This window comes from Herpailurus yagouaroundi, unplaced genomic scaffold (assembly GCF_014898765.1).
Source record: "Herpailurus yagouaroundi ecotype Mexico unplaced genomic scaffold, PumYag 250, whole genome shotgun sequence".
Lineage (NCBI taxonomy): Eukaryota > Metazoa > Chordata > Mammalia > Carnivora > Felidae > Herpailurus > Herpailurus yagouaroundi.
In genome coordinates, this window is record NW_024412467.1 from 9,227,994 (window position 1) to 9,254,846 (window position 26,853).

Consider the following 26,853-nt stretch of genomic DNA (forward strand, 5'->3'; position numbering starts at 1 on the left):
CCCTCCCCCGTTCATGCTCTGTCTCTCTCTGTCCCAAAAAATAAATAAATGTTGAAAAAAAAAAATTAAAAAAAAAAAAAAGATATACTTTTTTTATGGGTCAACAGTTGAAGAAAGTTTTGGAAGCCTTTATGTTGGAGAATATAAGAAACCCGTTTTTTACTCCAAAGTAAAAGAGGAAAGTTTGAAAATGGATGTCATCATTGTCAACTGGGGCTGCAGACACACCTCTTACCCTGCTTCTCCCAGACAGAAGGAGGGGTGAGTGTGGATGGATGAGGGTGCAGGTAGGGAAGAGAAAGCAAATGGTAGGGAGGCATCATGCTTTGGTTTGTGGCTCACAGTCTTATTTAAGAACCTGATTAATTATTTTAAAGTCTGGCAAGAAGAAGGGAATGGAGGCAATCTCTATTAGTTTTCTATGGCTGCATAACAAATTACTACAAAGTCAGTAGCTTAAAACAACATCCGTGTGTCACCTCACAGTGTCTTCAAGTGAGAAATCTAGGCAAGGTCAAGCCAGATTCTCTGATCAGGGTGTCAGGGCTGAATCAAGGTGTCAGCAGTGTTCCATCTTCAGCTCGGGGTCCCCTCCAGGGCTCACATGGGTTGTTGGAGAGATTGATCCCTGTTTCACTGCTGGCCATTGGCAGGGGTCCCTCTCAGCATCTAGAGGCTGCCCCTCTGACAACTTGGTAGCTCAGGTCTTTATAGCCAGCAGGAGAGTTTCTCTCCAGCCACCAGGACGGTCTTGGGTGACATAACAATCGCAGGAGTGAGGTCCCATCTCCCTGCTCATAAGTTAATCAAAGTAATGCTATCCCACATCTTCACAGATGCCACCTACATTCTAGAGGAGGAGATTATACTGGGAGTGTCCATTAGACAGTGGGGATCTTAGGGCCATCTTGGAATTCTGCATACCACAGCCTCCTGATAGTTACAATCCACAGAAAGCAACAACCATCAAGCATCTCGAACAGCCTAAAAGAAATGTGCACGTCTGCATTTCCCAACCTGGTGTGTCAGCCTTCTGCAGGACACGAATACATGTCCCTCTTCAAAAAGCCTCCACGGTCAGGGCGCCTGGGTAGCTCAGGCAGTTAAGCATCTGACTTCAGCTCAGGTCATGATCTCAGTTTATGGATTTGAGCCCCACATCGGGCTGTCAGTGCAGAGCCCGTTTCAGATCCTCCCTCCCCCTCTCTGTCTGCCTCTCCCCCACTCATGCTCTCTCAAAAATAAGTAAACATTAAAAAAAAAAAAAAGAGCCTCCACGGTCAATTTAGTTTGGGAAAATGTGGGTTTAATAACATTTAACATATTTCTTTACTGAACAGAATATGGGATTTCCCCAAACATCTTTAACCCTGAAAATATTTTTCGGGTTTGTGCTAACTCAATTCACCACATTATTAACATTAATATGGCTGTAATACTACTATTATACTAGAAAGAGTTGTATTATTGTTCTTGTATTATCGTTTTATCCCCTCTGTGATGCCTTTCCTGATCACCTTTGTCTATGAAATCCTTCTTCTCTAGATTTTGGTAACACTAATGGTTTACCTTGCTTGACTGGCAGTTTGCTTACAATTGAGAAATATAAAATACTTGTCGATGGTCACCCCTACTAAATTTAGTCTCTTTGAAGGCCAGAACTCTGGCTTAAGGCCCCAGTGTAGAGCATTGGAGACAGCTGTGCAGTGGGAAGCATGGTGGCTGAGATTTCTGGGGACCTGAGTTATCTGGGGGTAATTTATCAGCTTAGGGACTAATGAGCAAACCTGTTACCCTCTCTGAACCTCTCCTGGATCCCCTTTAGACTGAAAGTGTTGCAAGAGATGATCTCTGAGGTCGCTTCGCACTGAATAATCTGTATCTGCCTGTCTCTAAGCCCTGCCCCATCACATGGGTATCTTTATGGTGCCTGGCCCACGGTATGCACTTCAAAAAAATATGTTTGTTGACTGAATACTTTTGAACTTACATTGTTGTGGGTTCCTGTATTTTATCAGTGCTCTTCTGTGTTCTAGGATGTTGCTAGCTTCCAGCTGGCTGGGATGCTTACCTGGTCTTGTGCATCTAGCTTATACAACCCTCAGGCCAAAACTGACCTAATGTAGCTTTGACCTTGTGCTATGCTTCTGTAACATAGGTGGTCTTCTTCATTAACGGGGATGGAAGGCAACCCCCTGGGAGGTGTACCTGTCATAAAATATCTTCTTTCCCAATGCCTGAATCTCCTGTTAAAGATTCATTCTCTACCCTTTTCTCTTAGAGCTCTATTACAACTCTAAAGAAATAAATACAGGAGTTATTATTTAGTAACTCTTTCAGTAAGAAGTAAGCGGCCTTGTAATAGGCATGTAGTGGGCAAGAAAGAAACCTCTGCTGCTGTGAGCCCCTAGGATGTTGGAGATGTTTGTTACGGGCAGCATAACACCATCTGCTTTGATGCAGAAATGTCAGGAGGAAAGCACAGGGGGTTGACAATTGATTGCTAAGGGATTTTGTGCTTGTGGGGATTTTAGGTGGCGACATCTAATGCTGCACACAGTTTATTAGCAACAGACCAACAGCATTAGCGTCACCAGCAGCTGACTAGAAATGCAGACTCTCGGGCCCTGCCCCAGACCTACTGAGCCAGACTTTGTACCTCCAGGTGATTCAAGTGAAGATTAAAGTTTTGAGAATCAGTGGCCTAGAGGCAACTGGAAATGAGAGTCTGAAGCACCTGAAATAAATTTGAGCTAGAGGTGTAACTGGGTGCAACCCACATTCCACAGGTTCGTAAGTGTGGTCGGTCCCTGGACCAGCAGTATCGCCATCACACGAAAACCATTTTTTGTTTTTTGCTTGTTTTTGAGAGATAGGGCCTGAGTGGGGGTGCGGCAGAGGGAGAGGGAGAGAGAGAGAGAGAGAGAGAGAGAGAGAGAGAATCTCAAGTAGGCTCAAAGCTGTCAGTGCAGAACCCGACACAGGGCTTGATCGGAGATCAAGAGTCAGATGCTTAACCACCCAGGTGCCCCACGTAGGAACTTTATTTCAGAAATGCAGATTTTTGGGCCTCAACCAAGATCTACTGACTCAGAAACTGTAAAAGGGGCCCAGAAACCAGTGTTTTAACAACCCTGGATATGAGTCTCATACACACCGAAGTTTGGGAGCCTCTGTCACATACCACTGAGTTGAAATAACAGGAGTTACTACTCTCCTGAACGAAGGGGATGGTTATCACATTGTCCCCATGAGAAAATACCACCTGTTTCGTGGTCATTTTCTTTATACTGTATCTTCTAGAAGGTACACGGGGACAATCAAGGCCTGGCTGTGGACTCTTTTTACCACGGTGATGACCTCTCAAATCTGCTTTTCTATCTGGTGGACGTACTAGGACAAAGCTGTGGGTAAAGAAGCAGGGGACAGAAAGGGAGGGGACATCAAACAACTGCTTTGCCTTGTGCCTCCTTGATCCTGCTGGGCCTTATTGCACTTGAAGTGCTGTGATGAGTGCTACAGAAAACACTTCCTGGGAGGGAGTCCCATGGAACAGATCTAGGCCTCCCCCCTTTTACCAAGAATGCGACAGAGGGGCACCTGGGTGGCTCAGTCGGTTGAGTGTCCAACTTTGACTCAGGTCATGATCTCATGGTTTGTGGGTTTGAGCCCCGCGTCAGGCTCTGTGCTGACAGCTCAGAGCCTGGAGGCTGCTTCGGATTCTGTGTCTCCCTCTCTCTCTCTGCCCCTCCTTGCTCACGCTCTTTCTCTCCTTCTCTCTCAAAAATAAATAAAAACATGATAATAACAAAAAAGAATGCAGTAGAGTAAGAACGGGAACCCCAGCTGTCATTCCCAATGGTCTGCACAGCCACATGCTAACCCATAAGCATCCCTGACTGCAGCTCACTTTGGGATGCCACGGTTCTACAGCTCTCATTCATTCCTTAACTTGTTCCTTAACTCGTTCACTTTGCGCAGTATTGAACGGGTGACTTTTATGTGCAAGGCCCACGAGGCCCATGGAGAGGTCTCTTGTGTTTAGAAAAGGGACCGGGGGGAAGGCAGCACCACCCAGGAAGGTCATGGCTCTTCCCTGCACCTGAGACTCCCAGGGATGCACCAAACTGGCCTCTCCTCCTACTTCAATCACAGAAAAGCCGGGCTAAGGCCGCATCTAGAATGCAGCGCACTGTGATCTTCTAGTTTCACTGTTCCCTTTTGCAAAGGAGGGGGTGGGAAAGCAGGGATTGAGGAGGCCAGGGAGGAAAAGGCATCCACAGCAGAACACACAATATCTCCATCCTTACAAAGCTGCCTGCCTAGGGCTGTGCGCTAACTCCCCATTTCACAGGAGGGGAGTGATACAGCCATCCGTGGTGGGGCAGTGGGGATGGCTGGCTGCTCTGGCTGCAAGTTCAAAACATCTGATAAGCCCATAAAATTCTCAAGGCCAAGACCAGTCCTTGAACCACTTAAACCAGACCTTCTCGAAGAGAGATCCAGGCGCCGGTATTTAAAAAAAAAAATGTTCTGGGTGATGCCACTGCACAGGTGGGGCTGGGAACCGCTGTTCCAGGGAGGGTCGGGGGTCTTGCCCCTTTATGGAGCTGAGAGCTTCCTCCCCTGAAAGTCAAAGTCCCAGTTTCTCAGGATTCTCAGCAAAACTTTTTCAATTTCAAGAGTTTGTTTTAGAGTTCAAAGGGAGCTATTCAATTTAAGCTATTGTACCATCCAATTATCTTCTATATTTTTAATTTTTTTATTTTGTGAGAGAAAGAGCATGGGTGTGCATGAGGGAGGGGCAGATGGGGGGAGAGAGAAAGACAGAGAGAGAAAGAGAGAGAGAGAGAGAGAGAGGGAGAGAGAGAGAGAGAGAGAGAGAGAGAGACGCTGACAGGGCTTGATCCTACCACCCTGGGATCATGACATGAGCCATAATCAAGAGTCGGATGCTCAACCTACTGAGCCACCCAGGTGTCCCTTTTATATTTATATGGTTGTCACCAAACCTCTGATGCAGAATATTTAGTGAAAAGAACAATTCTTATTTTTTTCTTGTTTAACAATGTATACCGGTCATAGATCTATTTTTGTTTTTTTGTGTTTTTTTGTGTTTTTTTTTTTTTTTGAGAGAGGGCACAATGAGCAAAGGGCAGAAAGAGAGAGAGAGAGAATCCCAGGAGGGGCAGAGGGAGAAAGATAGATGGAGGGGGGGAGAGATAGAGACAGAGAAGTGGGGCTCACCCGATTCGGGGCTGGAGCTCACCTGGTGTGGGACTTGAACTCACAAACCGTGAGATCACGATCTGAGCCAAAGTCAGATGCTTAAAGACTGTAGATCTATTTTTAATGAATAATTTCATTCACTACACAATCAATATGGCCAGAACATTGTTATTACGAATCCTTGGTAGAGAGCACGATGTTATTTACATGAGACAATGTCTGTGGTTTGGGCGGGGTGGGGAGGCGGTGCTGGGTTTAGAATGTGGTAAATTCAAAATGGCCTGGGGATTGAGAAGGAGCCCTTCCAGCCATCACTTTGCTCTTAACATCCACTATTACGTTTTTTTAATTTTTAATATTTACTTATTTTTGAGAGGGAGAGCGAGAGAGTGCAAGCATGAGTGGGGAAGGGGCAGAGAGAGAGGAAGACACAGAATCTGAAGCAGGCTCCAGGCTCTGAGCTGTCAGCACAGAGCCTGAGCGTGGCTGGAACGTGCAAACTGTGAGATCATGACCTGAGCAGAAGTCGGATGCTTAACCAACTGAGCCACCCAGGCGCCCCACATCCACTATTATTTTTATATGAAAGTTTACTCTGGGCCTTATGTAGCAATGTGATGTTAGGTTAAAAATTGTCAGAGACTGCACTGACATTCCCTAACTATCCACATACGCAATACATTTAAGAAGCGTTGACAGCCTATATCTATGCCAACTATGAAATCAAAGCTAATCGAATTCATACAGGCAATTTATAGATGATGATAGATGTGAACAGGTTTGATAACAAAGTAGCACAAAATACAGCTAAAAATCAGTGGTAAAGTCTTCCTTAGTTAATAAAACAGTTGTGAGGCTGGTAAAAAAAATAGGCCCTCTTTTATGGCTAATATTCCATGGTGTGTGTCTGTCTGTCTATCTATCTAGTTATCTACCTGATCACATCTTCTTTTTTTAATGTTTATTCGTTTTTGAGAGAGAGAGAGAGAGAGAGAGAGAGAGTGCAAGCTGGAGAGAGGCAGAGAGAGAGGGAGACCCAGAATCCGAAGCAGGCTCCAGGCTCTGAGCTTTCAGCACAGAGCCTGACGCGGGGCTAAAACTCACGAACCACGAGATCACGACCTGAGCCGAAGTCAGACGCTTAACCGACTGAGCCACCCAGGCGCCCCTGATCATGGTGAGAAGGGTAACTACATTTATCCGGGTGATGTGCAGAATTGGCAATTCACTATGTTATACACCTGAAACTAATATAACATTGTATGTGTCAACTACATTTCAATCAAAGAAAAAGAAGAGGCTACAGAAGACATAAAGAGATTGACCTTTTAACCTGGTGATGTCAATTGTAATAGTATGAATTTGGCCATGAAAAGATTATGAAGACAGAAGAAATGTTCCACGCCAGAGACAGACCTATATGCTACACGTCTCACTTTGGGGATGTCTCTCAGAGTAAATGGCTCTGCTGCCTCCTTGTTCTGTCTTACACTACCCAGCCTCTCGATATACACTCTCACCTCTTGGGGTTGTTGGTACTGAGAGGCCATCAGAAGGAAAGCCCGCTGGGCCTGGAAAGCACTATGCACCATTTCCGCCTGGGAACAAAGAGAAAGAGGCAAGTTTAGATGTTTGAGCTTCAACACACAGTTACCATATAATCCAGCAATTCCATCCCTAGGTATAAATCTCCAAAATGAAAACATATGTCCCCATAAAAACTTGCTAATGAATGTTCACAGCAGCATTCTTCATGATAGCCAAGATGTAGAAACAACCAGAATGTTCATCAAGTGATGAATGGCTAAACGAAATGTGATATATCGGTACAATGGACATTACTCGGCATTAAAAAGAGATGAAATGCTGATACATGCTACAATGTGGGTGAACCTTAAAAACATGCTGAGCGAAGGAAGCCAGTCAGAAAGACCACATTTGTATGATTCCATTGATATGAAATGTCCAGAATAAGCAAATCTAGAGAGACAGAAAGGACATTCGCAGTTGCCCGGGGCTGTGGGAGAGAGGAATGGAGGTTTCTTTTGGGGGTGATGCTGGAATCGCATAGTGCTGATGGTTTCACAACTTGGGGAGTACAGTAAAAGCCAATGAACTGTTCACCCTGAAAGAGTGAATATTATTACGTGCCAATGACATCCCAATAAAGCTGTTAAAAAATGTCTGAGTCCCAAAGTACCATCGTTTTCAAAAGGTATCTCTCCCGTCCTCATTCACGGGGTGCCCAGACCTGTGTGTTCTATGCCTTCTAGTGGAAAGAAAGTTGTCCCTTAAGTCATTGCCATAAATATATGTCCCCCATGAGCCAGTGGCTTCTACAACTAACCATTAAGACATATTTGGAGGGGTCCTGGGTGGTTCAGTCGGGTAAGTGGCTGACTTCAGCTCAGGTCATGATCTCACGGTTCAAGGGTTCGAGCCCCGCATCGGGCTCCATGCTGACAGCTCAGAGGCTGGAGCCTGTTTCGGATTCTGTGTCTCCCTCTCTCTGCCCCTACCCTGCTTGTACTGTTTCTCTCTCAAACTCTCTCTCAAAAATAAATAAACGTTTAAAAAAAAAGACACATCTGGAGATTTCAGTGCTATTAAGCAGTCGTGCAGGAGGGAATATCTTCAAATACATGGTTATCATATTCTTTTATCCTCACCCTCTAACTCATTCTTAACTATTAATTATTTAATTTTTCAAATTTAAAAAGTCACATAAGAGTACCAACAAGAGGGGCGCCTGGGTGTCTCAGTTGGTTAAGCAACTGACTTCAGCTCAGGTCATGATCTCACAGTTTGTGAGTTTGAGCACTGCGTCGGGCTCTGTGCTGACAGCTCAGAGCCTGTAGCCTACTTCAGATTCTATGTCTCCCCCTCTCTCTACCCCTCCCCTGCTCACATTCTGTGTCTCTCCATCTCTCAATAATAAATAAACATTAAAAATTAAAAAAAATTTTTTTAAAGAATACCAAGAAGAAAATAATTCCAAATACTTGTATCACCTACAAATGACCATTTTTGGCAGAATGTTTCTAGGTTTCAAGAAAATGCACTGATTTCAGAAGACAAAGTATAATGACTTAGAATAATTTTTAAATGCAAATAATTACAAATATTAAAGTTTAATAAAATGCCTCACGATCTAGAAATAATCTTTATTAACAACAGATGAACACCATTGTATCACCTTTTAAGATCTATATGCATAGACTTTTATGAGATGGGACCATACCCAAGGTACTATTTTTTAAGAGAAAAAGTATAAATTTTGCTTATGGTTGAGCAGTAGACATGAAAGAGAAAGAACTGGTAAACTTAAAAGCTTCTGCACTGTTATAATTAGTATGTCCTAAATGATCATTCCAAGGTAAAAAAAAAAAAAAATATATATATATATAATATTAAGAAATTGGAATAATTATGTATTTGCATTTTAAATTACCTCGTATAACTGACTGACTTCTTACTCATAAAGATGAGAATATAAAGTATGTTCCTACTTTTTTTCTATCTCTGGCTCCCTATATTTCCTATGTTTTTACTCATTTTTCTTCTGCTCTCGTTGTGACATACATATCCTATTTGTAACATTAATTCACAGACTTGAGGATCAGTTCCATGTTTAAACACACCTATGTTTCTCACCAGTCATTTTACCATGAAATCTCCAGATCTAGGTTATCTTGATAATTTTTTTGCTGGCCGAACCTAATTATCTACTATTTTCTTCAGAAAAAGATCTCCAAGTTGCTTTTCGTTCTTCAAGTCTGGACACGTCTCCCTGTTGTCTTTATGTTTTCACAGAATATTGGCTGAATATAACCTCCTTGGGTCGCTTTCTTCCTCCATTTTCAGATAGCATGGCACTAAATGTGGCAATGGAGAAACCCGAAGCCAGCTTAGTGTTTTTCTCTCTTGCAGAAAATTGGCTTTTTCTAGTTTGACACCTGGAGAGTTCTTTCTTCAGCCTTGGGGTTTAACAGCTTAACCACAACGCGTTTGGGTCTTGAGTATTCTGTGTTATATCTGCTGGAGTAGGCTTGGCCCTTTACTTGTTTCTAGGAGAGTTTCCTTACATCATTCAAGACGCCTCTGTTCCATTTGTTAGAATCTCTGTTCAGGGACTCCATTCATCATCTTTAGATTATGAAATATTTGAGTGTCTTTGTATCTTCTAGATTCTCTCTGTCTTTAATTTCTTTGTCTTTCATCTGTATTTACTGTGATCATATGAAGTCTTTATTGTGAGTTAACAGATTTTTCAACACGATCTCTTATATACATTCACATTTTAAATTTATATATCATTTCTGCGTGAATGTTGCTTTTGTTCTTGATTTATTAACAATTTTCCTTTGCATTTCACTCTTATTCTATCACCTCGTCTTTAAGCTATTTAAAACTGTTTATACTCTTATTAAGTTCTGAGAGTGTAAGTTATACTCTTATGAAGCCATTGTGAGGAATCTGTGTCTGTTCCTTACATTTCCTTTTCTTTGAGTGTGAGCCTGTGCTTTCCCTTTGCATGCTATGTTCCTGTCTGACACACTACCTCTAGCTGTCATGAAGGTGATTCCATGAGCCTTTTGCTACCATTTTGGGGGCTGGGTCATTTTCCCCTTCACTCAAGGGTTTGTGCTCTGTCAACTCTTTTAGAGCCTGATGGAATGGGACGAGAGGGACAGCTCAGTGAGGTGATGTCCAGTCTTTGAGAATTTGGGTGCTACTCATTCTTCTGAGAATAAGTTGAGTATCTTAAGCCATGATTTGCTCCACATTCCTGGGACATACACCATTCTGATGGAGTGGTCCCACAGATTTTAGATCATCCCTCCAATTCAGAACCCAGACATGAACCATCATCTACACAGGGAAGCAGCCCTATGGTTCCCTTTTCCCTTTTATTTTCTTCTCCTGATTTCATTTCCTTTAAGGTATGTTTTTAAGGGGGTGGAGAATAGGGGCAGAGCTATGAACCAAAAGCTGCTTAGCCATCAGTTACTGAAATGTATTGCTTTCGGTTATCGCTTTCTTGTTTACTTACTATTAGTGAATTTTTTTTGTTTTTTTTTTACCTCTTTTCTTTTTTCTTCTCTTGGCTCATCGTGGTTGTACAATTCTGATTCAGTTGTGGTTTTTTGGTCACAGGTTGTATCTTTTAACTTTCTGATTTCACCTTTCATCTCTTCTTTGTTAGTGTCACATCTGGTTTGGGGCAGTTTCTATCTCTGTGTCACCAGGGATAACTCTTTCTTCTGGGATAAATAGGTAAGAACCAGTATAACACATTTAATACATTTTGAATAACAGATAGCTAGACCATTAGGATTAGGTTCATTTCATCCTGGTGTCAATATCAAACAATTTTCTGGGCTGGAGGGATAAATGTATCAACCAAATGGGAAATTACAACTTTTTAAATTGAAGAATAATTGACACACAATATTATATTAGTTTCAGGGGTACAATATAGTGATCCGATATTTATATATACTATGAAATGGTCACTACAATAATTCTAAGTTACCATCTGTCACTCTACAAATCTGTCACGATATTATTGACTATATTCCCTGTGCTATAATTTATATCCCCATGTCTTACTTATTTTGTAGCTAGAGGACTGTCCTTAATCCCCTTTACCACTTTCATCCATCTCCCACTTTCTTCCCCTCTGGCAACCATCAGTTTGTTCTCTGAATCTATGAGTCCGCTTCTGTTGTTTTGTTTGTTTTGTTTTTCAGATTCCATGTATGGGTGAAATCATGGCACTTGTCTTTCTCTGCCTTATTTATTTCACTTAGCATAAATACCCTGTAGGTCCATCCATGTTATTGTATATGGCAAGATTTCGTTAGTAACATTCTACCTCTTCTTTGTCCATTTATCTATCAATGGACATTTGGGGTGATTCCATATCTTGGCTATGGTAAATAATGTTGCAATGAACACAGGGGTGCATATGTCTTTTAAAATTATTGTCTTCATTTTCTTTGGATAAACACCTAGATGTGAAATTGCTGGACCATAGGGTAGTTCAATTTTTAATTTTTTGAGGAACCACCATACTGTTTTCCACAGTGGTTGCACCAATTTACATTCCTACCAACAGTGCACAAGTGTTCCCTTTATTTCCATGCCCTCAACAACACTTGTTATATCTTGTCTTTTGGATAGCAGCCATTCTGACTGGTGTGAGGTGATATCTCACTGTGGTTTTGATTTGCATTTTCCTGATGGTTAGTAATGTTTAGCATCTTTTCACGTGCCTGTTGGATATCTGTATTTCTTTGGAAAGTGACTATCTAGGACCTCTGCTCATTTTTAAGTCAGATTGTTTTTTTTATTTATTTTAGGTTATATGAGTTCTTTATACATTTTAGATATTAACCTCTTGTTTGATACATCATTTGTGAATATCTTCTCCCTTCAGTAGGTTGACTTTTCATTTTACTGGTGGTTTCTTCACTGCAAAACCTTTTTAGTTTGATATGGTCCCACTTGTTTATTTTTGCTTTTGTTGCTCTTGCCTGAGGAAACAAATCCAAAAAAAAAAAAAAAATCCCATCTAGGAATTTTATGGTTTCAGGTCTTACATTTAAGCCTTTAATCCATTTTGAGCTAATTTTTGAATATGGTGTAAGGAAGTCATGCAGTTTCATTCTTTTGCATGTAGCTGTCCAGTTTTCCCAGGACAATTTGTTGAACAGAGTATCTTTTCCCCATGGTATGTTCTTGCCTCCTTTGCCATAGATTAACTGACCATATTAGTGTGGGTTTATTTCTGGGCTCCCTCTACTGTTTTATTGATCTGTATGTCTGTTTTTGTGCCTGTATCATCCTGTTTTGATTATGATAACTTTGTGGTATAGTTTGAAATCTGAAACTGTGATACCTCCATCTATGTTCTTTTTTTACCTCTACATTACTTTGGTTATTCGGGGTCTTTTGTGGTTCCTTAGGATTATTTGTTCTAGTTCTTTGAAAAATGTCATTGGTATTTTGATAGGAATTGCACTGAATCCACAGATTGTTTTACATAGTATGGACATTTTAACAATATTAATTCTTCCAATCCATGAACACAGCATAACTTCCCATTTATTTGTGTCATCTGCAATTCTTATAGTTTTCAGAGTACAGGTCTTTTACCTCCTTGTTTAAATTTATTCCTAGGTAATTTATTCTTTTTGATGTCATTGTAAATGGAATTCTTTTCTTAATTTCTGTTACATCATCATTAGTGTATAGAAACAGATTTCTATATATTGATCTTGTATCCTGCAACTTTACTGAATTAATTTATTAGTGCTAATAGTTTTTTGGTGGAGTCTTTAGGGTTTTCTCTATATAAACTATGGACATGTCATCTGAAAATAGTGACAGTTTTACTTCTTCCTTTCCAATTTGGATGCCTTTTATTTCTTTTTCTTGCCTAATTGCTATGGCAGGATTTCCAACACTACGTTCCATAAAGTGATGAGGGGGGTAGTGACTAGTTCTTGTCATTCTACTTCATTAGTATGTTTTGGCATCTGACAAATTTTTCCAAAATGTTTACTGAAATGAGCACCTTGATCTTGTTTCTAACTTTTCTCATCATTTCTCATTGTAGGAATTTTTTCTACCGAGGAAAAAAAAAGCTTCAGATCAAACCAAGATTTGTAGACCATTTACATTTAAAACAACAAATTCAATCATCATCAACATACCAGAGTAAGTTTCATGAATGTTTACATGAGGGTATATCCTCCATTTTGTAGTACACATTTTGTAGTACACTCCATTTTGTAGATAGTACACTATCTCCTGTTCTATTTGTCCTGGTACCCTGATTTCTGGGATTATATTGCTCAAAATTTCAAATTTTGGATGTTCCTTAAGGAAGAATAGAGGATTTTCAATATTTATTGTCCTGGAGGCCATTATGACCTTATGAATGCAAAGTTATGAGCTGCATGAATGTTTATCCACATATCAAAGTGTGTATTTTCAGTGGTTCAGAAGGACTTTTGTCAGTCTCTAATGATCACATTTCCAAAATGAAAACTATGAAATATAGCTTTCCACAGCTTGTATAAAAATAAAATACTTGCACTTCTCTCAGCCACAATAATATAGAGTATTGTCCTCATCTATGACAAGCCTTGCTGAGTTGACTGAACTATAGTTGCTGTGGAACAGTAATTCAGGATTGCCTAACTTCTGTAGTTGAACAGCTAGCTCAGAGGTGGCATTGACAATATTTTTGTAGTTATCTCAGGATGAACACTATCATTAGCGTTTTTTACTTTCCCTACAAAGAATATTTAGTTGTTGGTAGTAGAGTAATTTTCTGGTGGTCTAATCAGAAAGGCGGCCAATTGTATTAATTAGAATCCTTCCCCAAATGGCCTTTCACTCAACAAGAGAGGCGGAGTTGGAGTGGAGAATGGCTCAATACCTAGATACCCGCTTCAACTCTTTCACTTTGCTTATGAAGAGAAATCTTTCTGAGGATTCAGCTGTGTACTTCTCCCAGCTCCCTAAAACTCTGGGCATAATTAGCAGACTATAAAGCACATTCATGTTTAACTCATCAGTCCATGTTTCAAAGGACTTTCATTTCACACTTGAGATATTGTGATCTACCTGCTTCTACTGGAACGTTCTGTGAGTCCCCTCAACCAGACAGCATCCTATTTAGGAGCAATTTTACTAAACCTGCTGAGTTCTGATAACTCAAAAGGGAGAATTTGGCTCACTCAGGCAGCTCAAAACATTGTGAAAGAAAATGCCAAACGTAGGGATTTTCAGTAACAACAAATAATTGCGGGTTTTTGCTGAGTTTGTCCATCACATGTGTGCAGGGCTCAGAGAGCCTCAATGACCTTTGTGGGTGTATATGTGCATCTATCTGTCTCTGAGCACGTGTGTGAAGAGAGGAAAGGGAGACTATTTAAGACTCAAGGCTATGCATTTGGTTTAAACTCAATCCACTATCACTTAGGTAAATGGGATTCTTGGATAGATGGAACTGTGGACCACTTTGTTTTTTGCCCTAGGAGCACACAGTAGGACAGAGTAGGAGAATGAATTTTGGTAATCAGTTTAAAGTAAACCTCAGGACTAGGAGATGCCAGCCAAATATGACTCATTTCCATCTAATCCCCTCAGGAGAGAACTGGCTCCCTGGGGAAGCCCAAGTGATCTCTAAATACTCATCAAATCTTTGCATTATTTCACAGGGAATGTTACAGGCTGAAAAATACCATGTGGATGAAAAAATGAACAGGTGCAACTGGGAGAAAGGGTGCAGGAAAAACATGGAGGAGACGAAAAAGTACCCAATCAGGGCATCTGTAATGAAGGGATTCCCAGGTCTTCTGGAACAGCATCAGCCTTCTTGAGAACCAGACAGTGAAGGGAAGGGGGTCCTCCTCTTCTAAGGTCAGGGGAAAGGGCATCTGTCTTTGGGTGCAATATGTGGACTCTGGAAAGGTCATGGTCAATGCCATCCCCACTGCCCTCCCTAATTAGTCTGCCAATGCCCTATATTTTATAATTAGAGATTTTGTATTTTTAGATTTTATTCCTTAGGGGCCTCTAATCAGGGGCCTTTAACCCTAAAGGAGAAGTTCCTTGAGTTTCAGCAAAGAGGGACCTGAGAGATAAAAGCAAGACAAAGAAAATGGGTTGATGAAATGAGGTGACAGGATGACAAAAACAAATTTGACCACTTCGCAATTTTGCTTAAAATAAATTGAAGATGCCTAATTTTTTTTTTAATTTTTTTTAACATTTATTTATTTTTGAAACAGAGAGAGACAGAGCATGAAAGGGGGAGGGTCAGAGAGAGAGGGAGATACAGAATCTGAAACTGGCTCCAGGCTCTGAGCGGTCAGCACAGAGCCCGGCGCGGGGCTCGAACTCACGGACCGCGAGATCATGACCTGAGCCGAAGTCGGCCGCTTAACTGACTGAACCACCCAGGCGCCCCTGAAGATGCCTAATTTTGTAACAACGAACGTAAGCACCAATTCTATAAAGTCAGATTATGAAAGGCATCTGGGTTGACATATTAAGAACCATAAAGAAAGCTTACACCAGTGCTTCTTAGCCGTAAGTGTGTACTATAGTCACCTAGAGGGTTTGTTAAAACAGAGTCCTATCCCCCGAGTTTCAGATTCAGTAGGTTTCCATGAACCTGAGAATTTACATTTCTAACAAATACTACTTGCTATATAATTGCTTATTAATTCTAAGAGGTCTTTTTTGTCAATTCTCTTGGATTTTCTTGATAGATAATGATCACATTATCTGCAATAAAGGACAGTTTTATGTCTTCCTTGCCAATTTGTATACCTTTTAATTCCTTTTCTTGTCTAATTGCATTTCACAGACTTCCAGTCTGAGTTGAAAAGGAATGCCCAAAAGGGGAGATCTTTGCCTTGTACCTGATCTGAGTGGGAAAGTTCTGAGTTTCTCACCATTCATTAATTATGCTAGCTGTAGGTTTCTTGTAGATAGTCTTTATCAAGTTGAGAAAGTTCCCCTTGAGTCCTGGTTATTGAGAATTTTTATTACAAATGGGTATTGGATTTTACCAATGGCTTTTTCTGCACCTATTAATATGACCATGTGATTTTTCTTTTTTAGTCTGCTGATGGAACAGATTACATTAATTGATTTTTGAATGTTGAACCAGCCTTGCATACCTGGGAAAAATTCCACTTGACCATGGTGTATAATTCTTTCTATACTTTTTTGGATTCCATTGGCTAATATTTTTTTTTTTTTGAGGATTTCTACATTTATGTTCAGGAGAGTTATAGGTCTATAGTTTTCTCTTCTTATAATACCTTTATCTTATTTTGTTATTAGGGTAATACTGGCCTCATAGAATGATTTAGGAAGTATTTTCTCTTTGGAAGAAGATTCGGAAGAGATTGTAGAAAACCGGTATAGTATCTTCCTTAAATGTTTAGTAGAGTTCACCAGTGAACCCACTGGGCTTGATGCTTTCTATTTTTGAAAGGTTATTAATTATTAATTGAATTTTTTTAATAGATATAGGCCTTTCAGATGATCTGTTTCTCCTTGTGTGAGTTTTGGTAGATGTGACAGATGAATCTTTCAACGAATTGGTCCATTTCATCTTGGTTATCAAATCTGTGGGCATGGAGTTGTTCACAGTATTCCTTTATTATACTTTTAGTTTCCATGGGATTTGTAGTGATATGCCCTCTTTTATTTCTGACATTAGTAATTTGTGTCCTCTCTCTTTTTTTTTTTTTTTTTTTTTTTACTTATTTAGCCTGGCTAGAGGCGTATCAATTTTATTGAACATTTCAAAAAACCAGCTTTTAGTTTTGGTGATATTCTCTACTGATTTCCTGTTTTCAATTTCATTGATTTTTGTTCTAATTCTTATTATTTCTTTTCTTCTTTTTCTAGTTTCCTAAGGTGGAAGCTTAGATTATGTATTTCAGATCTTTCTTCTCCTCTAACATTCCCATTCAATATTATAAATTTCCCTCCTAGCACTGCTTTCACTGCATTCCCCAAATTTTGATCTTGTTTTCATTTTTATTAAGTTCAAAATATTTTTTAATTGAGGTACAATCAACACATAACACGGTATTAGTTTCAGGTTACAACATAATGATTCGGTATATGTGTATATTGTGAAATGATCACCACAATAAATCTAGTTAACATCCGAGTTCAAAACAATTTTTAACATCTTTGACTCGTGTCATTTAGAAACGTGTTGTTTAACATCCACACATTTGAGGATTTTCCAGTTATCTTTCTGTAATTAATTTCTAGTTTAATTCCACTGTGGTCTAAGAGCAGACAATGTATGAACTGATTTTTTTTTTTAATTTGGTAAGGTGTGTTTTGTGTTTCAGAATGTGGTCTTGGTGAATGTGACATGTGAGCTTGAGAAAAATGTGTATTCTGTTGTTGTTCGATAGTTCATAGGTGTCTACCTATGATTGATGGAGTTGAGTTCAGCTACGTCCTTACTGATTTTCTGCCTGATAGACCCGTCCATTTTTGAGGCAGGGGTGTTGAAGTCTCCAACTGTCATAGTGGGGTAACGCTCTCGTGGATGGTGGATTTGCTCTTCTATGAGTACAATGCTCTGTTGTTCAGAGCACACTGCTATTCACTGTTAAGAACTGTTAGGTCTTGTGGGTAATTGACCCTTTTGTCATAATGCAATGCTCTTCTTTTCCCTGGTAACTTTCCTTACTTGGAAGTCTGCTCTGTCTGACATTAATCCAGCTACTCCTGCCTTCTTCTAATTAGTGTTGGCACGGTATATTTTCCACATCCATTTACTTTCAATCTATACGTGCGTTCATATTTAAAATGGGTTTCTTATAGAGAACATGTAGTCGGTTGTGTTTTTTGACCCACTCTGACAATCTCTATCTTCTCATTGGTGCATGTTGACCACTGACATTAAAGTGATTACTGCTATACTTGGATTATATCTACCATATTCATTACTATATTCTATTTGTTGCCTTATTTGTTCCTATTTTTGTCTTCCACTCTTTTTCTGCTTTTTGTGGTTTTAACTGAGCATTTTAGATGATTCTACTTTCTCTCCTTCCTTAGCATATCATACACTGTTTTTTCCTTTTTAAGTGGTGACCCAAGAATTCGCCACATACATTTAATCCAAGTCCACTTTCAAATAACATTATACCACTTCATAGTAGCATGAATACCTTACAATAACAAAATAATATATTTTTTAAAAGTTTTATTTATTTATAAATAAAACGTGAGTTTTATCAAAAAATAAAAATAAAGCATGAGTGGAGGAAGGGCAGAGAGAGAGAGAGAGAGAGAAAGAGAGAGAGAGAGGGAAAGAGAGAGAGAGAGAATCCCAAGCAGGCTCCACACTGCCAGCACAGAGCCTGATATAGGGCTTGAACCCATGAAGACACAGGAAATGATCTGAGCCAAAACCAAGAGTCAGATGCTTAACTGACTGAACCACCCAGGTGACCCAATAACAAAATAATCTTAATCTCTTCATCTTGTCCTGTGTATCACTGCTGTCATTCACTTCACACACACACACACACACACACACACACACAATGAAAATAAATGAAAAATAAAAGTTTTTATTTTACCTTCACTTATTTCTTGCTTGATATTCTTCTTTATATAGATACAAGTTTCTGAGCTAATTATATTCTTTTTCTCTGAAGAATTTGTTTTAACATTTCTTGCAAGGTAGGTCTACCAGCAACAAGTTCCCCTCAATTTTTGTCTGAGAAAGTATTTCTCCTTCACTTAAAAAAAATTTTTTTAACGTTTATTTGTCTTTTGACAGACAGAGAGAGACAGAGCATGAGTAGGGGAGAAGAGGAGCAGAGAGAAAGGGAGTCACAGATTCCAAAGCAGGCTCCAGGCTCTGAGCTGTCAGCACAGAGCCCGATGAAGGGCTCAAACTCATGAACTGCAATATCATGACCTGAGCTGAAGTTGGACACTTAACCAGCTGAGCCACCCAGGCATCCCTCTTCTTCACTTTTGAAGGATAATTTCTCTGGGTACAAAATTCTAGGTTGGTAGGTTTTTTTCTCTCTAACACTTTTAAGTATTTCCTTCCATTCTCTTCTTCCTTGCATGGTTTCTGAGAGGTCAGATTTAACTTTTGTCTTTGTTCCTCTACAGAAAAAGTATTTTATTCTGGTTTCTTCCTTTCTTTTTTTTTTTTTTTTAATTTTCTATAATTTGAAAAGGATATGCTGGGGTGTAGGGATTTTTTTGGGTTTTTTGTTTGTTTATTTGTTTGTTTATTTATTTATTTATTTATTTATTGTATTTATCCTGCTTGGTATTCCTTAAGCTTCCCGGATCTGTGGTTGGGTTTCTGATGTTAATTTGGGGAAATTCTCAGTTATCATTGTTTCAAACATTTCTTTTATTCCTTTCTCTCTTTATTCTCCTTTGGGTATTAACATTAGACGTATGTTACACCTTTAGTAGTTGTCCCAAAGTCCTTGGATATTTTCTTCTGTTTTGTTTGGTCTTTGTTCTTTTTGTTTTTTTGAAGATTCTACTGGTACATCCTTTAGCTCTGAGATTCTTTCTTCAGTTGTGTACAGTCTACTAATAAGCCCATCAAAGCCATTCTTTACTTCTGTTACAGTGTTTTTTATCATTAGAATTTCTTTTTGGTTCTTTCTTAGGATTTCTGTCTCTCTGTTCATTGCCCATCTGTACTTGCCTGCTGTCTACTTCCTCCATTATTGCCCTTCACAAATTAATCAGAGTTATTTTAAATTCCCAATTAGGTAATTCTAACATCCCTGTTATGTCTGGTTCTCAGGCTTGCTTTGTCTCTTCAAATTGAGTTTTTGCCTTTTGGTATGCCTTGTAATTTTTTTGATAATTTTTTACATTTGGTAATTTTTTTGATTGCCAGACTTGGGTGAGAGAAACTGCCATTAATAGCTATCTAATTTTTTTTAATGTTTATTTTTGAGAGAAAGAGCGCGTGCACGCACGCGCAAGTGGGGGAGGAACAGAGAGAGAGGGAGGCTCTAGGCTCTGAGCTGTCAGCACAGAGCCCAATGGGGTGCTCGAACTCACAAACCATGAGATCATGCCTGAGCCAAATTCGGACGCTTAACCAACTGAGCCACCCAGGCACCTCAGAAACTGCTATAAATAGGACTTCAGTAATGGGGTGGTGGCAAGACAAGGAAGTGTACTTTAATCCTATGATTAGGTCTCAGTCTTAAGTGAGTCTGTGCCTCTGGGATGTGAACTTCACAAGTGTTTCTCACATTTTTTTCCTTCCTCTTTAGGTGGGACAGGATGGCTACAGTGATCTGGACTTGGGTGTGTCCCCTTCCCATGTGGAAGACTAGTGCCAGCTGGAGTTGGGGATTTCTCTTTCCTGGTCAGTTGGGCTGTGACAATACCCTACCAGGTTAGGCTCTGATTAACTAGCTTCCACTGAGGACAGGTCTTTTCTCTTTTTTAAAATCTTTATTTTTGAGAGGGGGAGAGAGAGAGAGAGAGACAGAGCACAAGCAGGGGAGGGGCAGACAGAGAGGGAGACACAGAATCTGAAGCAGGCTTCAGGCTCCGGGGCTGTCAGCACAGAGGCCGACGCAGGACTCGAACCCACGAACCATGATATCATGACCCGAGCCAAAGTTGGAAGCTTAACCGACTGCACCACCCCGGCACCCCAGGACAGGTTTTGTTAAGAACAGAGTGCTCTGGCTGATTTTAAAATGCTTCCTTTCCCCCCTCCCCTTGCCAGAAGCCTGAGGGCATTTTTCTTCCATATTTACTGTGGGGACCTGACTGAACTGCCATAGGCAATGTCACAGTGTTGTGGGGGACCCCAACAACTGGGTCCTCCTGGACTTCTGAACTCTCAGAGTCATCTGCGCTGAGCTTCCAACAATCCATCAATTACAGTTCACGTTGTTTTCCCACCGGGGCGCTGGTTCCCATGGCAACGTCACTCCTGAGTCTCTGCTCCCAGATGCAGGAACTCCTGTTGTCACCTGTTTCTCTGGTCCCGGGGACAGCAGTCTGCCCTGGGTCCTCCCTTCTCTTACAGATCCAAACAGAGCTGCTGGTCTTTCAAACTGTTCAGCTTATTACTTGTTGTTGGCATGGTGTGGTGACTTCCAAGCTCCTTAAATGTGGCCCAAGAAGACAGAAGTCCTTTCTCCACTTTTTTTTAAGCAAGAAAAATTTATCCTGTTTAAATTTTGAGACATCTTTGACCTCGTATCCCGTCTTCATCCTCTTGGTGACAGAACATCTCCTCATCCCCTGCTTTTTGACGTATTTACATGGGAATGTGGATAAGGCGTGGGGAGGGAGGTTATGAACACAGAGGTGTTGTGAACACCTAGGTAGGAGGGCCTTGGGGACAGTTATCCCGTGGAAACAGTGGTAGAACAATGATGATGGGGGCGGGGCTCACTAAGAGACTATGATAAAAACTATTTCCACTTGGATTGTTCTGTTTGTTAAAAATAGCAAAGTTTTCTAGAGAAGCTTTTATCCTCATTACATGAGGGTTTCTTCTTTGTGTTTATTATTGTTATTTTTATCATATTTATCTGGGGGTGCTTATGGAGATTACTGAGGTGGGGAACTAAAGCGACAGTCAGACCACTCCTTTATGTCGTCACGGCCAAAAATAAAACACACAAGGATGGGATGTTTCCTCCCTAGCACTTTAGTTCCCACAGACCTTTGGCTATTCTGCATAAGCTGGGCAACGGCTCTATCCCTTCCCAATGTGCCATTAGGAAAAGGCATCAGGCAAGCCAGCTGAGTTGCCGTTAATAAGGAGACACGTACATCCGTGTGTGTTAAAACCTGTTCTGAGGGCAGATCTGTGTGTTCAGTAATATAGTCGAAAGCTAAAAATGAAGAAAGGAGAAATCAGATGGACAATTTGTTGTTGAACTTCAAATTGCCACAGTGACACGGGACAAGGGCCAAGCTTTGCTTAGACTACAAATGGCCCTGTTATTTCAGTCAACATCCTAATGCCTCACTTGGACTACCTGTGCCATGTCAGTGCCTGGCATGTGTTACTTGTCCTTATACAAATGGCTGGCACAAATTACAGGGTCGATTCTAACTCACCGAGGAGAAAACAGGACTTGGAACGATGTCCTTATGAAATAAATATGCCATGATATCAAAGGCAGTTATCACTGAGTACTGAAACTATATGAGTAGCTTTTGTTCTCTTCCTCATGTATTTGTTCTGAAATTTTTCTTCATCAAACTTTTAAATTGTATTATTGGGAAAAATATGCAAAAGATATAAATAACTGAGTAAGACAGAAATTTATTATTGAATTTCACAATCGAAATTTTCTTAGAAAATGTTTTTAATGTTTATTTATTTTTGAGGAAGCGAGAGAGAGAGAGAGAGCACAAGTTGGGGAGGGGCAGAGAGAGGAAGAAAGAGGACTCAAAGCAGGCTCCTTGGTGTGAGCACAGAGCCCCATGTGGGGTTTGAACTCATGAACTGTGAGATCATGACCTGGGCTGAAATCAAGAGTCGGCCCCTTAACTGACTGAGCCACCCAGGCACCGCGCCCCTGAACTGTATTTTCTGAGTACCTACTAAGTGCCTATGTGCCACCAGGTTTCAATGGGGGAAACAAGTCATGAATACAGAGAATGGTTAACAGATATGAATAATAAGTGATAAGGTGCTAATTATACAGAACAGACAAGAAACATTCAATCCTGAAAGGAACGGATTGCTGATATCACCAACCCACGATTGAAAGGGTAAGCCTGACAACATCTGGTTAGCTTGACAACACACAAGAAGCACTCTCATTAAAAGGGAATGCATTCCTTTGTGAAGAAAAGATTTGCTTCTCTGTAGAACCCAAGAAGCATTACTTCGAAACCACTCATTTCTAACCATCATTTCCCTTAACGTGGCTCCCTGGTCCTTTGAGACAACAGAGTTCCCTAAAGCTTATGACTCAGCCACAGCTGCCCTTTTTCAAATATCCAGTGTGCACGCCATAAAATGGAGTCTAAATTTACAGTCTGACTAGGGGCAGGAAGCAGTAATGTCACACTCCACTTATTTAAAAATATGTTGGCAATGCTCCGTTAAATCATAAAGACAAGTTAATTTAAAGACTCTGGCCCACTCAAATACCAAACGAGTTCAGTCAATTTCAGGCTCTGCCTTCGTCAAAGTATATATCAAAAGGGCAATAATTTTATATTAGGTAATTGTTATAAATTAGTATTTTTACTGCCCTTACAGTTGACTAATTTTTTTCTCCCGATAACTCCACTTTCATTGGCAGAGAAAGGAGGCATGCTTATTGAATACAGCTCAATAGTTTTGCAGTCTGGAAAGCAAAGATGAGCAGGTAGATTAAGAACGTCAATGTTAGACTTCCAGGCGCAGTTTATAAAAAAAGTAATCATTCAGGCGCTGATAATGAAAGAGGTTTATTCTTCATTAATAGGATTGTTGCCTTGGCAACTTCCAACTCACATAAGTATTTACATCAACCACGGTGCATGTTTCTGACACTAGAGAAGAGCTCCGATGTGTCCCTTCTATATCCATGCCTGGAATATTCTATTATATGGCTCAGCTGTATTAGTGGTCTCAGTCAAAGTGACTCAACGCTCAACCAACCCCACCCCAAACCAAAGAGGAAATTTAAACCTATTTCTTGGTATGTCAAGTTAGTAAAAGACAGCACTGATAGATGGTTTTCTTTCTCAAAAAAAGATTGTTTAGGGGTGCCTGGGTGGCGCAGTCGGTTAAGCGTCTGACTTCAGCCAGGTCACGATCTTGCGGTCCGTGAGTTCAAGCCCCGCGTCAGGCTCTGGGCTGATGGCTCAGAGCCTGGAGCCTGTTTCCGATTCTCCGTCTCCCTCTCTCTCTGACCCTCCCCCGTTCATGCTCTGTCTCTCCCTGTCCCAAAAATAAATAAACGTTGAAAAAAAAAAAAAAGATTGTTTATATGGGGAAGAATAGCTTTGTTTTTATTTCCCTGCGCACCCAGCAGAGGGCAAAGCATTTTTAGAGTCAACATTACGAATATTAACGAGCATTCAAATCATGCGTTGTTTCCCTAAAATTCTTATTTTCCTAGTTCATAATTATCACCAAATTGCCTAAAGAACTTGAAGACATTATGAGCATATGAATCAGTACTGTGTGTGTGTCGGGGGCTGGGGGTGGGGAGGGAAAGGGCGGGGGGGGCAGTAAGTATTAGGCAGCGTTTGCTATTGACCTAGCACTTCCAATTGTAGGCATTTTCTTTGAGAAAATAATTGTACAATAATAAAATGATGTTTGTGCAAGGATATCCACTGAAGTTTTGTTTCTAATTGGGGAAAAAATTGAAAACAAGTCAAATGTTACTACTTTTTTTTTTTTTAAGATAGTATATTGTAAACACTGATTTTTCTTAATGTTTCTTTATTTTTGAGAGGAGGGGGGGAAGAGGGAGGGAGACAGAGAATCCCAAGCAGGCACTGCGCTGTCAGTGCAGAGCCCAATGTGGGGCTCGAACTCATGAATGGTGACATCATGACCTGAGTTGAAATCAAGAGTCAGATGCTTAACTGACTAAGTCACCCAGGTGCCCCAAATGTTACTACTTTTTAAAATGACTGTAAATAGTCTTGCAGGGACAGGACCAGGTCGACACTGGGGAGAAGCCCAGGCTTGCTCCCTCTCAGGGTCACACCCGAGGACCTTACTTGTATCACCCTAGTCTGGGCCCTGCATTCTTATATATACATTATATTTCACTGAGATACAATTTTGAGTGTTTAAATCAATTACGGTATAACCACACAATGAAGTACTATGCAGTCACTAAAAATGATAATGTAGACTCCAACCTACTGACATGGTAAGAGAATCAGAAGATACAGTCTAAATTAAACAAGCAGTTTACAAAAATAAAATGTGCAGAAGACTTTTAAAGCAGCGCTATCGACAATAGCCAAAGTATGGAAAGAGCCCAAATGTCCACCAACAGGTGAATGGATAAAGATGCGGTATATATTTACAATGGAGTATTACTCAGGAATCAAAAAGAATGAAATCTTGCCATTTGCAACTACATGGATGGAACTAGAGGGTATTATGCTAAGCGAAATTAGTCCATCAGAGAAAGACAAATATCATATGACTTCACTCATGTGAGGAATTTAAGATACAAAACAGATGAACATAAGGGAAGGGAAGCAAAAATAATATAAAAACAGGGAGGGGGATGAAACATAAGAGACTCTTAAATATAGAGAACAAACAGAGGGTTGCTGTGGGTAGGGGGATGGGCTAAATGGGTAAGTGGCTTAAGAAATCTACTCCTGAAATCATTGTATGCTAACTAACTTGGATGTGAATTAAAAAATAAATTTTTTAAAAATGGGGAAAAAAGCAAAATCTAATATAAAAACAATCGCTGTGGTTTTAAAAAGCCCAACAACAACAACAACAACAAAACTCTTCTAAATAACTCACTGTTGCAGTTTATATTTAAAAAGGCCAAAGATCTGAAAGAAAAACACTGAGTATTTCTCAAGGCATGGGAATAGGGGAAAAAAACACCATTCTATGTTTAAATCCATTTGCTTTCCTGACAGGTACGAATATTGTTACAAGTCTGTATTCTGAACAAAACTATTCTCCTAAATTAACTTCATTTTCAAATTCAATCCCTGTGTGGTTAAAAAATACTTGGCAGATCGGCCCCTCTCCAAATTCTCTAATTTTTTTTTTAACACTTAAGGAATCTAACGCATTTTATCAACATGTTTAAATCAAATCTTTTGACTTAGTAAGCCAGAACTGCTTCGTGGTTAATGAGCCTTGGGTCTACACAAGGAAAGGGTACTTGGTTGCTGAGACCAGTCTCAAAAACTAGAGACAACAAGGTTCTCCTTATTCTAGAATGCCACTGTGACACTAAGCACTGTCTTCTCACTTGTGTTATTTAAGCCCTATTCTTATGTAACTTCCACGCATGTGTACATGCCTTGTGTCTCCAACTAGGTGGCATGTTTTGAAGACGAGGCCAGTGGGTGCCTCCATAGAAGGGTCTTTGGTACAACAGAAGCTCAGGAACTACTGCTTAATAATGAAAGACCTAAGTTACTGGAAAGCAGTGTGGTGAAGAGACCATGAGCTTTAGACCTTCAGATAGGCTTGAGATAGAATCCAACTCTAACCCTTACTAGATGTATGGCTACAAGCAAGTCTTTCTGAGCTTGGCTTCTTCATCTTGAATGTCTTCTGTCTTAAAGGTTCTCCTACCGACCAAGGAAGGTTTGTCAGTAGCTGTGTAGAGTGCCTGGCACATTGCAGTCTCTCAACAAATGCTCGTTCTCTTTCCCCTTCTTTCCAATTGCCTCTCTCACTGATATGGAAAATGAAAATGAGGCAGGGAAATAAGATCGATCTCCAGTAACCACAAAAGTTAGCTAAGAACCAGATTGTGTTCATTCATCAACCATATCTGGTCAATATCAATCCATCTAGACTGAGCTCTTACTATGAACACTTGACCCATGAAAAAGTCTTTGACTGACACTGGTTCCCCCACTCCCAGGGGATTCCCAGGCACCCTGGACTCTTGACCACAAGGGTGCCCAGCAGCCAAGTGAGTAGGCCAAGTGGCGCCACCTAGTGCCTGTATTTTCTCTTCACTTGTTTTTTCCTGCTCAGCGAACTCCTTTTTAGGCAATACCTTGATTCCAAGAGTTTTTCTTCCAAAATCAGACATTCCTTTTCCTCCTCTTTTGATGATAACCATAGCACATACATGATATAAAAGGTTCAAAAGACATGACTGTTTAGGAAGTAAATGTTTCCATTAAGTCCACAGCCCCACCCCCAAAATGACCATTGTCAGCAATTCAATGAACATCCTTCCAGACTTTACTTTTGACAAAGCGAATCTTTCTTAAGTGTATATATCACCTCTTCACTCTCTCTTCCCTCAATTTTTGCTCAGTTATCCTCAGAAAAAATTTCTCTTCCTGCCTTTTTTGTGCCACTTGTGAATCTCAAAGCTACCCTTATAATAGTTGCTCAGTATCAAAGGGCTG

At 40.3% G+C, this 26,853-nt stretch overlaps 1 protein-coding gene across 2 annotated transcripts in view; it reads right to left on the reverse strand.

The window, feature by feature from the left end:
- Positions 1–26,853, reverse strand: part of CAP2 (cyclase associated actin cytoskeleton regulatory protein 2) — a 130,811-nt gene that overhangs the window by 84,115 nt on the left and 19,843 nt on the right. The window contains exon 4 of one of the 2 annotated variants that reach the window (XM_040460570.1): positions 6,750–6,827. The exons of the other annotated variant lie outside the window; for it this stretch is intronic. Coding sequence (XP_040316504.1) covers positions 6,750–6,827 — 78 coding nt within the window. The remainder of the gene's footprint in view (positions 1–6,749; positions 6,828–26,853) is intronic. 2 annotated transcript variants of the gene reach the window in all.